This window comes from Ogataea angusta (genome assembly GCF_019207475.1).
Source record: "Ogataea angusta isolate 61-244 chromosome Unknown 61-244_NODE_3_length_881311_cov_93.026150, whole genome shotgun sequence".
Lineage (NCBI taxonomy): Eukaryota > Fungi > Ascomycota > Pichiomycetes > Pichiales > Pichiaceae > Ogataea > Ogataea angusta.
The window spans coordinates 816195-827668 of record NW_025065217.1 but is presented as its reverse complement, the minus strand read 5'-3'; the positions used below and the strand labels follow the sequence as shown (position 1 = coordinate 827668).

Here is an 11474-nt window from a genome sequence, read left to right as displayed (position 1 = left end):
CTAGATAAAAAAAGAGAGAAAGAAAAAGTGCAATTTCAATACGTTTTAACTTAAAAAACACTGCAGCAACCGGTGGTGCGCTGATTCTCCCACAGCCTCCGTGTGTCCAATCTAACAACCACTAGTTTCAAGAGTTCTTGAAGTTGTACCTCTATTCCGTACAGACGACGAGCTGGGAACTTTTCTGCGACGACTACACAAAAGGCATAACAAGGGAAAACATTCCATCTAATCAAGGCAGCAGCACGCAAGGTATCGTCGATGTCTATGTTTTTCGCAAGAAACAGAAGAGCCAAGACCCTGATCTTGGTGGTGTCGATACTGATCACGGTACTGGTGCTTTCTTCGTCCGCCGGTACAGAACACCTGTCGAAATTCAAGCTGCCTACTTCTACTTCATATTCGATATATGCCGCCTCCAAAGTGAAAGAAGAGCTCTCAGAGTCTGCAGCGCCAAGCTCTACTCCCGAAGATGCGGATAATCTCAAAAACCTGTATTTCAACCCTGAGCAAGGGGGAGTGATCCCTGGAGGATCGTCAGGAAACACAAAAGGCTGGAAAGTCTCTTCGATAGACGAGTCTAAAGGACAACGAACGGACGACCGTTCCATACCTCTTACAGACAACCAGTCACCGACAGAAGAAGCTCTCAACAAAATTACCCCTGAAGACATTGTTCGCGGCGATGTTACGTTCCAAAACTTTTTCATAGAGATTTTCGAGCTGATGAGAAAAAATCAGTTGAGTTATCCGCTAGCGGAAAGACAAACTCTCAAGGACGGAAAGCCATTTATTGAGAACGTTTTGTTTTATGCTCAACCATGGGATAGACTCAGCGAGGATGATTGTTTGCAATTTGTTAACTTCCCACCTCAGTTTATCAATGATCTGACTCTCAAGCATGAGACCGTGGTCAGCAACTTGCCTAAGATCACTCCTCGATTTTACAAAGGCAACGGATACGTGATTGTTGGTGGTGGCAAGTACTCGTGGTTTGCTTTGCTTGGTATCGAGACCTTGCGTAAGGTGGGATCTACGCTTCCTGTCGAGGTTATTCTTCCTAGCGATGATGAGTACGAATTTGAGTATTGTGATCAAATTCTTCCGGCGTTAAACGCTAGGTGTGTTGAGATGCCTAGAGTGTTTGGAAAAGAAACCTTAAGAAAGTTTGAGGTGAACGGTTATCAATTCAAAGCCTTCGCCCTATTTGCATCTTCATTTGAAAACGCCTTTTTTCTGGACTCTGACGCATACCCGGTTGGAAACCCTGATCCACTGTTTGAGTCTGATCTTTATAAAGAGTACCAGATGATCACGTGGCCGGACTTCTGGAGAAGAACAACGTCTCCATACTTCTATCAAATCACCGGCCAAGAAATCGGACAAAAACAAGTGAGACATCTAAACGACATGTTCACCGATCCAAAGTATTACGAATCCGAGCTCAACGCTGACCCATACCACAACATCCCACTCCATGACAGAGAGGGAACCATACCTGATTGGACGACAGAGGCAGGTGAGATGCTTATCAACAAGACTCTTCATTTCCAGACCTTGCTTCTGGCATTGTACTACAACTTCGATGGTCCGTATGGATACTATCCTCTTTTATCTCAAGGTGGAGCCGGTGAGGGTGACAAAGAGACGTTTGTTGCCGCAGCCCACTATCATGGTCTGAAGTACTACCAAGTCTATAAACTCCCTGACAGAGCATACGGATGGTACAACCACGAACAGAACTACGAACACTCGAGTATCGTTCAATACGATCCCCTGACGGATTATTCTAATTTGCAACAGGTTAAGCAGAATATTCGCAAGGCTATCGAACTGGAAGGAGACAACTTCCAGTACGACTACGAAAAATTCTTTACCCAATATTTCCTTCCGTCAAACTCCAAGGTGTTATTCTACCATGTGCATGATCCAAAAATGGATCCATTCAACATTGTCAATAATAGGTACACGTTCGATCTTGATGGAAACCGCATCAGAAACCTGGGTGAAGATTTCCCAGAGTTCGACTTTGATTTGGAAAACTTCATCTGGAACGTCATCAATCACTATGTGTGCGAGAAGAAAATCAATTTCAAGCACTTCGAGAACGCCGATTGGAACTCCCTGTGTGACGGGTTCATCCAGGACCAGCTCAAATTCCTTGCTGAATCTTCGAGACGAATTTTCAGCGACCACAACAAGGTCCCTCCACCTGATCTTGTTGAGGCTCCGGAGAAGGCCGAAAAAGTTGAGACACCGGATGACGTTGCTGTTGAGTAACAGATAGACTTTTCTGGGTAACATAGTAATAATATTTAATTTGTAAGACGTGCATTAATCAGGAGACCGTGTAATGCTCTTCGCAAGCTATGAATCTACAGCTCGAATCACGTACTCACTGCCTCTATACTGGCAACTTTCTTACAGAGTATATAACTGAATTTATTTAATGAGTCTTGGTATCTGTCTGTCATGTGATATGCGCGTAGCTTAATTTTATTCTTATTCGCATTTTTTAGTCGCGTTCCGATGGAGATCAACAAGCTGGAGCGATATGTGAACTCCTTGAAGCGCGAAATAAAGCAATGGGAGTACAAGTATGAAGCAAAGAACGGCAAAATGCCCACCATCAATGTTATAAAGGCGCAACCGGCCGTTTCGGCAAGGTACAAAAAGTATCACAAGTACAAAAAGATCTTGGGAAAACTGCAGTCGGGAGCATTAACCGTCGAGCAATGGAAGAGTCAGGAACGAGCGCCACAGGATACGGAGCAGAATCTTCCGCGTTCGCCTCCTCCTTCGTCGCCTGAAAGCGAGAAGGAGATCGGACCTACGCCGCAACTCGACGGAAGAGTTTTGGGAATATTCGATATTGAGATCAAGGAGTCGCCAACCCGCCAAACGCCCACGAAACAGTCAAATCCAGTCATTGAGGTTGCAAGCCCAGACGCGTTCAAGACTCCGACAAAGAAGGTTGAGCGCAAGCTTCTTTTTCAGGAGACACCCCGTCGTGAGCGAACGGCGCTTTTGCAGGAGACTCCCCAATACCTACGGACAGAGTCGAATACATCGAATGCGATGTTTTTTGGCAATCTGACACCAGAGATAAAGAGTCCCCGAGTTGTGGATGTGTCTCCGAGCAAAGTTGTCGAGCCTAGTCCGATTATTCGTCGGGTCGGCAGGCGTACCTTGTACGAGCTGAATAACGAAATTAAGGAGCTGCAGCGACAAAAAAGTCAGGATGGAGAGGAATTCACAGAGGAGATCCATGAGGAGCCCCCAGACGACGAGACCAAACAGGAAGACGTAATCATTCGCAAAAAGACGGCTAAGAGAACCACCAGACGAGTGAAGCTACGCACTCTCGGACCTGAAGACGAGCAGGATATGCTGGAATCCCTTGATATCCACGAGGAAATAAGGAAATTGCGTCAAAAGAGCGAGACCAAGGCAATCAGCGAGGATGAAAGCGTAAGCCAATCCGAAAGCGAGGAAGAGGAATATGTACGCAAGAAGGTGACCAACGAAGACAAAAAGTCCGCAACAGGAAAGCACCCGCTATCAAACAATTTTGTGCGCATGAAGATACACAGGAAGACCGGCGGACGGTTCAAAAGAAGACGGTAGTGCATGTATATGATAAGATATATTATATTATACAATCACGCAGCCAGCAACTGCAGCATACCACCAATTTTGTACGCCTCTTCGCACTTCACAATTTCCTGTTCCACGCGTTTTTGTAGTCCCCACACCAGTTCTTCGAGCACCGGCTGTTTTTCTATGAGATCGCCGTACAGCTCCAATATGCATGTGGTGTAGTCTGCAATCACGCTGACATTTCTTGGATCGCTGATATTTTTCAAGCACCATGTGAGCAGCGGTTCCAGAGAATTCTCGTCTCTATCTAAAAGAGCAGTCCTCACCTTCCCACGCTTTCTCAGCTCCTCCATGCATGTGAGAGTGAGCTCTTTGGACATTCCAGAGACCAGAGCATGATCGAGGGCGTCAGACCATTTGAAGTTGTTCAGGTCTTTTTCAAATGGTTTCAGCTTCTTACTGCTTCCATTTTTGTCGTCCACCACACGAAACTCGCTCTCTCCGTGGTACTCAGAGCCACGCATCATTCTTGCAAACGCGGCAGATTTGCTCTGCTTGTTACCTTGAGGAACTCGCGGCTCTGTCTTTCTTGTTCTGATGGTCAAAAGTCCCGAGTTGAGTCCAACAACCAGATGCTTGTGGTTAGGCGAAACACCACAGCTCAGCACACCGCTGCCAAACTTCCATCCGAACTTGACGTCCCAGTTGATCGACTGCGAGTCAAACACTTTCAGATGCCCATCCACAGAGCCAGCAAGAACACCGCGCTCACCGGCATCGCTGAGGCACGTGACCGTTTTGCTGAAGTTGGACAGCGTTCTGGTGTTTTTACCGGCCGTCAGGTCCCATGTTTTCACGCTGTAACCACCACAGGAAACGAGATTTGTAGGATTGAGCGACAGGACATCTTCCACGGGGTCTTGGTGACTAAACTTGATGACTGGCTGCGAGCCAGCACGAGCATCGAAAACACGAACATAATCGTCGTAGCAGCCGGTCACAACGAGATTCGTCGAGACACCACTGATGAAATGAGCACTCCTCACATAGTCCTCGTGCTCTCCGAAACTAATGATCGGGCGCTGTGTGTCGGAAATGTCGTATAATCTTGCGATTCTGTCATCGGAACATGTCAATAGCTGTGTAGTGTTTGCCGGACTGAATTTGGTCACGTGTGTGGGATGTGAGGACGGAGTCAACGACACAAGGAGGGTTCGTGGGTGCATTGCATCAAAAATCTGGACCAATCCAGAAGCATCTCCTGCAACCAGAAGTTTACCATCGTGACGGAACTCGCCCGAGTAAACGGTATCTTTGAATCTGGAAAATGTCTTTGACACCTTGCGAGTTTTGGATGAAAATATCTGGACTCTGGTGGACGATGTCACAGCAAAATCATGAGGCGAATTGGGATCAAAGTGGATATGCGTCACAGAGTTATGCTCTTTAACCAGCTGAGAGCTCGTAAACCCGCGCCAGTACCTTTGCTCTGCCGTCGTCTGCGCCGGAAGGGTCGCATGTCGCACGTGGGGGACACGTTCAAGAGTAGAAGACATTCGTGAAAAGTATGAATATTTCGGTCTATCTTTACAAATTTTTTTTTTTAGTATGAACAGGATGAAATATGACTAGAGCATGATGACGTAATCACTCATGGCATCTTGGAGTTGAGTTCCTCAAGATGGAAGTCAATGTCTTTGAGATAGTCGTCCACATCGTACTTGAGGGCAAGCACGCGGGCACGCAGAAAATGTTTCTTGCTCTCAGCATACTTTTTTTCCCTCAACATGTGCATTGCCAGACCTGTGGAGGATATCATCTCGGCAAGATGCATGCCGACGGTGACAAATTCGGGCAGCTGGGTATCTGTGCCAAAAGACGCAGATCTAATCATCCCAGTCAGTTCGAGCACCTGCTGAAACGATGCCTCCGACTCTTTGTAGCTTGTTTCCTTGATTCTCTTGAGAACGTTTCCAAATTTACCTTGGGATGAGTCTGGCTTGGGCTTGAATCCGAGCGTGCTCAGTTGGTCTATGATGGCAATCTGGTCTGTATTCTCCAGGAGTTTTGCATGTTTGTCGTATTCTTCACTCATGAGGTACAAAACAACGCCCATTTTCGTCAGCGTAAGAGTCAATTTTCCTGGCTCGTCGATCGAGCTCTGCATGAGCAGCAAATTGGTACGAAGATAAAATGAGGCTTCGTCCAAACTGCCTTCTGAGATGCAAATGTCTGCGAATTGGTCTCTCAAGGAGACCAGCTCTTTCACAAATGGCAGCCAGGCATCACCTGCAGTGATCAGAAGCTTTATTTCCTTTGGGAGTTTAGCCATGTCTGGACCTGGCTGAGGTGCCAGCTGGGCCACCAGTCCTTCCTTCACGATGCTTCTCAGCTCGTTAGGCAATTTCGGAACTCTTGGATCCGCTGCTGTGAGGAAGTCGACAATGCTTCTGTTGATTTGGTCGTATAGCAGAACTAAAAATGCAGGGTAGTGCTCCGCCAGCCGCCTTTGTGCCATGACTATAATATCCAGTAGCAATTTCTTCACCTTGTATCTTTCCTCGGGCTTCAGAAGATTGGTGTATCTCATTGCGGCAACCATGGTTTGCTGCAACAGCATGTCGAATTTCTTCTTCGACAGGTTTGAATCTGGTTTTCCAATCTCTGACACCATAAATTCACTGAGGGTCTTGTAAACGGCGAGAGCGTGATCGAAGTCTTCTAGTTTTTCAAACATTTCCGCCACTTTCAAGACCGCGCCGGTGTAATGCTGGTCAAGCTCCGAGGTCATTTCATTATCACAAACAACCAGACATTTTCGATATAGTTTCAAGGCTTTTGCAAAATCGCCTTCGTTCTCGGCAACAAGAGCGTCGCTTAAAACCTTACCAAACTCGTTGCTATAGGTGGTGTCTTCGTAGTCCTCATAGACCCTGATTCCCCAATATATGAGTCCAGCCATTGCGCAGATTGTAAGAATTGAGGTCATGTTCGAGCGAGGCTTGCTTGGTATTGGAGGCGGAGGGACATTCGGAGGCTTGAAAGACGGAGGAATCACCGACTGAGGAGGTGGCTTGTTGGGGTCTTGAAATTGATTCAGTGACGGCGTCTTACTGATATCTTGTTGGCTGATGTATCTCAGTGGCTGGATGGCAGTTATACTCCGAAATCTGTACGCTCGCCTCCAACCACACGATCCTGTTGCTCTTAACATTTAAACTAAAAATAAAGCATTATTTTTTTATGTGCGGCAGATATTCTATGTCTTTTGCGCCGGGCGAACTGCCTGCCCAATTTGCCCAGCACAACCTTAATATTGATCGCATTGAGGATGCTGACTCATGGTCTGCTAAAAGGTATAACGTCGGGCCTCAATGCATAGAACCTGTCTACTTCTTCAATGTGGAGCACGAGAATACAACACCTTTGTTGCGCTATATGAAATGGGGGGTGACACCAAAGTGGGCGAGTCAAAAACCGCAAAGACTGTCCACTTTCAATGCTAGGTACGAAAACATTGAGCGCAGCAAGATCTGGTCCCATTGTCTCGATCATAGGTGCGTTATTCCGATCGAGGGCTATTTTGAATGGAAAACCGATTCCTCAAAAAATAAGCAACCATGGTTTATCCGTCGCAAAGACCAGAAACTAATGTTTCTTGCCGGTTTGTACTCAATTACAAGTGATGGCAAGTATGAATACACAATCATTACGCGGGAGGCCCCTAAACAACTAGAATGGTTGCACTCGCGCATGCCTGTCGTATTGGAGCCTGGCACATGTGACTTTGATAACTGGCTAGGGCTTGAAGATCCCAATTGGCGCAAGCTGAGTGGTTTGCTCAAAGTGCACGAAAAGGATGACCTTGAATGGTACCAGGTGAAAAAGGAAGTTGGAAACGTGAAAAATGACGGAGAGGATCTGGTGAAACCCATCAACCAGGAGAGCTTGCAGGGGTTTTTCAAGAAGGAAGAAACAAAGCCTATCAAAAGTGAGGTCAATGACTCAATAGAGGACGAGGAGGAAAAAATCTCTTTATCTCAGGAGATTGGCACGCATTCTCACCAAGAGCCTGTTATTAAAAAGGAAGAAAAAGATATAAAAGAATTACCTACGAAGCGACGTAAGAATTCGACTTCTGCCACGCCATCGCTGCGCAAGAAACAGCACGCAATAACGGATTTTCTTGGCAAATAATGGAGCGCTCAATTATATCTATATCGCAATCTTGTGCCGGTCTTTCCAGAACAGCAGAAGAACTCCGCCTTCGTACACGACAACTCTCATCAGTGCGCTCAGAATGAAACTTGCCCATTGCAAATTACGGTTAGCCATGAAGCCGGTGATGATTGGCGCAATCACTTGAGCAAGGAGTCTCAAGGAATTTTGTAAACTTAAAGCGGCAGCTCTCTCATTGTCGTGCGCAACAGAGCTTAGGAAAACGTTCTTGGATCCCATGTCCATGCTCTTGAAAACGTCCCTCATCAGCAGGAAAAACACCATCATGGGCATGTTGGTGGAAAATGGGATCAGGAAGACAAAGACAGAGCACGGGAAATGAGTCAAAATCATCGTCTGTATCGGGCCGTATCTTTTGCAGAAAACGGTTCCAAAAAGAGACATCACAGCTGAGACGCAGTGGGTCGCGAGGAATATATCTCCCACGGTCTTGGTGCTGGAGCCGAATCTCTCAACAATATAATAAGCCACCCAGGAATCGATGATGATGGCTTTGCAGAGGACATCAACGAAAAAGAGCATGATGATCTGCATGATTGTTCCAAAGCGAGGAGAGTGAATAAGTTGTAACGTTGTTGTTGGAGCCGGTTTTTGTTCGTCTATCTCGATCTCCGAATCCGAGCTTTTCGGAGTTTCTGCAAAATCCATCACCAGCTCGACCTTATCGTCCAGCAAGCTGGTGAGGAAAAAAAGAAGCAGATATACGAGTCCAACTGCGAAAAACACACATTTGAAAGCCGAGAGCTCGGACCAGCCAAATTTGTTCTGGAGTAACCATATGAGGAGGCCGTACACACCGCTTCCGATAGCCGAAGAGAGATTTCCAGTGAATGCATACCACGTAAAGAAATCTGATCTTTCAGAGGGCTGTGCTTTCTGAGCAATGATCGCATGCTCGCACGGACGAAAGATGGACACTTCGACTCCTCCGACAGAAATTATGCCGGCGAAAACGGTAAGCCATAAAAGAGGCTTAAACGTGGTCAGCTGGAATATGAAACTTGTTGTCATCATGGCAAGGTAGCAATGCCGCATCAATCTCCGCCTGCCGTAGGCATCCATAACCAATCCCAAACATGAAGTCTTTATCAGATCTCCCAATGTTCCGACGGATATGAAGATGCCGATGGCGCTGGCAGCGAAACCGCAATCTCGCAGGAAAATTGCCAGTATGACGCTGATTCCGCCATATGTGAAAGACCGAAGGAATTTGAGCAAAAAGATGAGCTTGGTGTTCCTCTGGGCGTAGAAAATTGTCCAGATTCCTACCTCACCGAGAAAATCAATCAAGTTCATTTGCACAAAATTTCTAGATCAAATTCTGAGATATGATGCATCCGTGGTTATCTTACATTTTTTACACCATAATTAATTATATTATATTAGTCACAAAGCTAATCCTTTCTCCTCGCTGTTGACTGAGATACGGTCGACCAACTCGCGTTCTTTCTTCTCGACGTATTTCTTAGTATCGCGTTTAGTGAGGAACACCTCAACAATAGGTAAGACCAGCATTAGGAAAGCAGCGATTGTAGAGATGATCAGTCCCAGGCGGAACTCTGGCGCATGACTTGTAGGATAGAAGACGATATTAGTCCACACGTTCATAGCCTGGGAGACGGCGTCCGAGTAGCCGATCACAAATGCTCTTTCACGACTGTCGTGACGGCACACTCTGTTTATCCACCCAGACACGATGGCCTGGTTGACGGAGTCAAGTCCGATCGCCAACATGCACACCCATTTCCAGCCCCAAGCGATATTCCAAGCTGCCAAGGAAGCGTATGCAATGATGAAGCAAGTTTGCGTGAATGCCAAGAACGGATAAATAGGGAACGAGTCCGAGAGTCCTGCAAGGAAAAATTGTGCAACCACACCCACGACAGACTGCAGTGTCGGATAGTTGTTGATTTGCGAGACGGTGAATCTGTTATGGACCTTAGCCTCGTATTTCAGCCACAGAGGCATCACAGTGCCGTCTGGGAGCGCCACAATATTGAGGAGCACCCAAAAGGTAGCAAAGAAGTGCACTGGCCAGTGAAGAATGGTCTTCTTGAGGATTTTGAGATCGTACTGTCTAGCACCGTCAATTCCGGATCTCACCTGGCGCTCAACAGCGATCTCGTACTCGTCCTTCGTCATCCACCAGATTGGCTTTGTGTCCTTTTGGGACTTGGCCTGCAGCGGGCCTGGGAACATGAAAAGTCCGAAAATAGCAACAGGAACCGTGAAGATTCCGTCAATGATGAAACCCCACTTCCAGCCAGCAAGGCCCCTCACACCGCTAAGATTTTCGTAGGCGGCGCTTTGCAGGTAACCGGAGAACATGCCTCCCAAACTGGACGATACAGAGAACACCATTACACGACGGAACACCTCATCTCTGGTGAACCAGCTTCCAATAATGTAGACCGACGAGGGGAAAGCAATACCTTCGCAGAATCCGATCAAAAATCTGAGGCAGTAAATATGTTGCGGTTTAGTGGCAGCAGCACCGCAGAAAGTCAAAACACCCCATATGAGCTCGAACGACGGCAGCAAAAACCGAGACCACTTTTGAGTCACCAAGAGAGTACCGATCGCCATGGAAACAATGTAGCCGGCAGAATATAAAGACTTGGCATACGACAGGTCGTCTCCGTAAAATTTGATGTCTTCCTCCATTCCACTGACATAGGCATTGGTGATATTGGCCTTGTCCAGGGCTTTGGTGAAATAGGAGACACAGATATAGATCAGCAAGCAAAGGTCAAGCTTTATTAAAAATTTGCGTTCCTTAGGCGTATAGATATCTCTTGGATACCAGTAAAACAGTCTGATAAAAGCATCGTACCAGTGGTTCACTCGAACTTGTTCTTCATCGCGGATGAGTTCCTCGACTTCGACATGGTTGTCGCTTGTCTTGGACTTGTGAAGGTGAATGGCGGTATCAGACATGGTTGGAAACAGGGACCCAAGCTCGACCCATTTATAAAACCGTGCTTTGGGAGCCACAGTTTTTTTGATGTAAGTCAGTGCCGCGCGTTAGCAAAAAGAAAGGTTTTTGCGCCGTTTCATTAGTGACATATTCTGCACAAATTTGCCAAGATAACGAGATTTTATAAGAAGCTGATATAAGCAACCCGAAAATAATCCGGTGCGCGCGCGCGTCGTAATTTATGGTGCAATTTTCCGGCCTCTAAATCGAAATACAATTTTTTCTATGGACTCTTCGCTTATAGTGGCCCTTGCCGTGGCTGCATTATATCTTTTTTCGGGCGGGAGGTGGACGGTTGTGTTGCTTGCTGCAGTGGCATACTTCTGGCAGTCCCAAAGGAGCGCGGCTAATACTAGAAAAGCCTCATCCAAATCTTGCAAATGTGGAGGAGGAGGATGCTGCACGACGAAAATTCAGCACGCCTCACCAGATGCCTCATCTGAAAACGAGGTCGATTTCACATATTCTTTCAAGTAGGGTCCGTAGCCCAAAATTATGCGATACCTGGCAATGCACAAAAAGAGTAATCATGTATAGTTTTGATCTCAATGTCCGATGACCGAGACACTTGCCGAAGTATCTGGAGATCCAGGGAATCATAGACTACAAGATTAGAATTTTGGTCATCCAATGCATTTAATTCACTCTTGATACGGCA

At 46.5% G+C, this 11474-nt stretch overlaps 7 protein-coding genes across 7 annotated transcripts; 3 read left to right on the top strand and 4 right to left on the bottom strand.

Annotated features, from left to right (window-relative positions):
• Positions 1 to 261: 261 nt before the first annotated feature.
• On the top strand, positions 262 to 2280 carry KL928_001941 (uncharacterized protein; the record flags this gene model as incomplete). The annotated part of the gene is made up of 1 exon (XM_043202362.1): positions 262 to 2280. One exon carries the CDS (start codon positions 262 to 264, stop codon positions 2278 to 2280), a length of 2019 nt encoding a protein of 672 aa, XP_043061218.1.
• Positions 2281 to 2529: 249 nt separating this feature from the next.
• Positions 2530 to 3627, top strand: KL928_001940 (uncharacterized protein; the record flags this gene model as incomplete). The annotated part of the gene is made up of 1 exon (XM_043202361.1): positions 2530 to 3627. One exon carries the CDS (start codon positions 2530 to 2532, stop codon positions 3625 to 3627), a length of 1098 nt encoding a protein of 365 aa, XP_043061217.1.
• A 35-nt stretch (positions 3628 to 3662) lies between these two features.
• On the bottom strand, positions 3663 to 5156 carry KL928_001939 (uncharacterized protein; the record flags this gene model as incomplete). The annotated part of the gene is made up of 1 exon (XM_043202359.1): positions 3663 to 5156. The coding sequence occupies one exon, from the start codon at positions 5154 to 5156 to the stop codon at positions 3663 to 3665; it is 1494 nt and encodes a 497-aa protein (XP_043061216.1).
• A 95-nt stretch (positions 5157 to 5251) lies between these two features.
• KL928_001938 (uncharacterized protein) lies at positions 5252 to 6814 on the bottom strand (the record flags this gene model as incomplete). The annotated part of the gene is made up of 1 exon (XM_043202358.1): positions 5252 to 6814. The coding sequence occupies one exon, from the start codon at positions 6812 to 6814 to the stop codon at positions 5252 to 5254; it is 1563 nt and encodes a 520-aa protein (XP_043061215.1).
• A 47-nt stretch (positions 6815 to 6861) lies between these two features.
• KL928_001937 (uncharacterized protein) lies at positions 6862 to 7797 on the top strand (the record flags this gene model as incomplete). The annotated part of the gene is made up of 1 exon (XM_043202357.1): positions 6862 to 7797. The coding sequence occupies one exon, from the start codon at positions 6862 to 6864 to the stop codon at positions 7795 to 7797; it is 936 nt and encodes a 311-aa protein (XP_043061214.1).
• An 18-nt stretch (positions 7798 to 7815) lies between these two features.
• Positions 7816 to 9135, bottom strand: KL928_001936 (uncharacterized protein; the record flags this gene model as incomplete). Its single annotated transcript, XM_043202356.1, has 1 exon — positions 7816 to 9135. The coding sequence occupies one exon, from the start codon at positions 9133 to 9135 to the stop codon at positions 7816 to 7818; it is 1320 nt and encodes a 439-aa protein (XP_043061213.1).
• A 90-nt stretch (positions 9136 to 9225) lies between these two features.
• On the bottom strand, positions 9226 to 10776 carry KL928_001935 (uncharacterized protein; the record flags this gene model as incomplete). The annotated part of the gene is made up of 1 exon (XM_043202355.1): positions 9226 to 10776. The coding sequence occupies one exon, from the start codon at positions 10774 to 10776 to the stop codon at positions 9226 to 9228; it is 1551 nt and encodes a 516-aa protein (XP_043061212.1).
• Between the last annotated feature and the right edge of the window lie 698 nt (positions 10777 to 11474).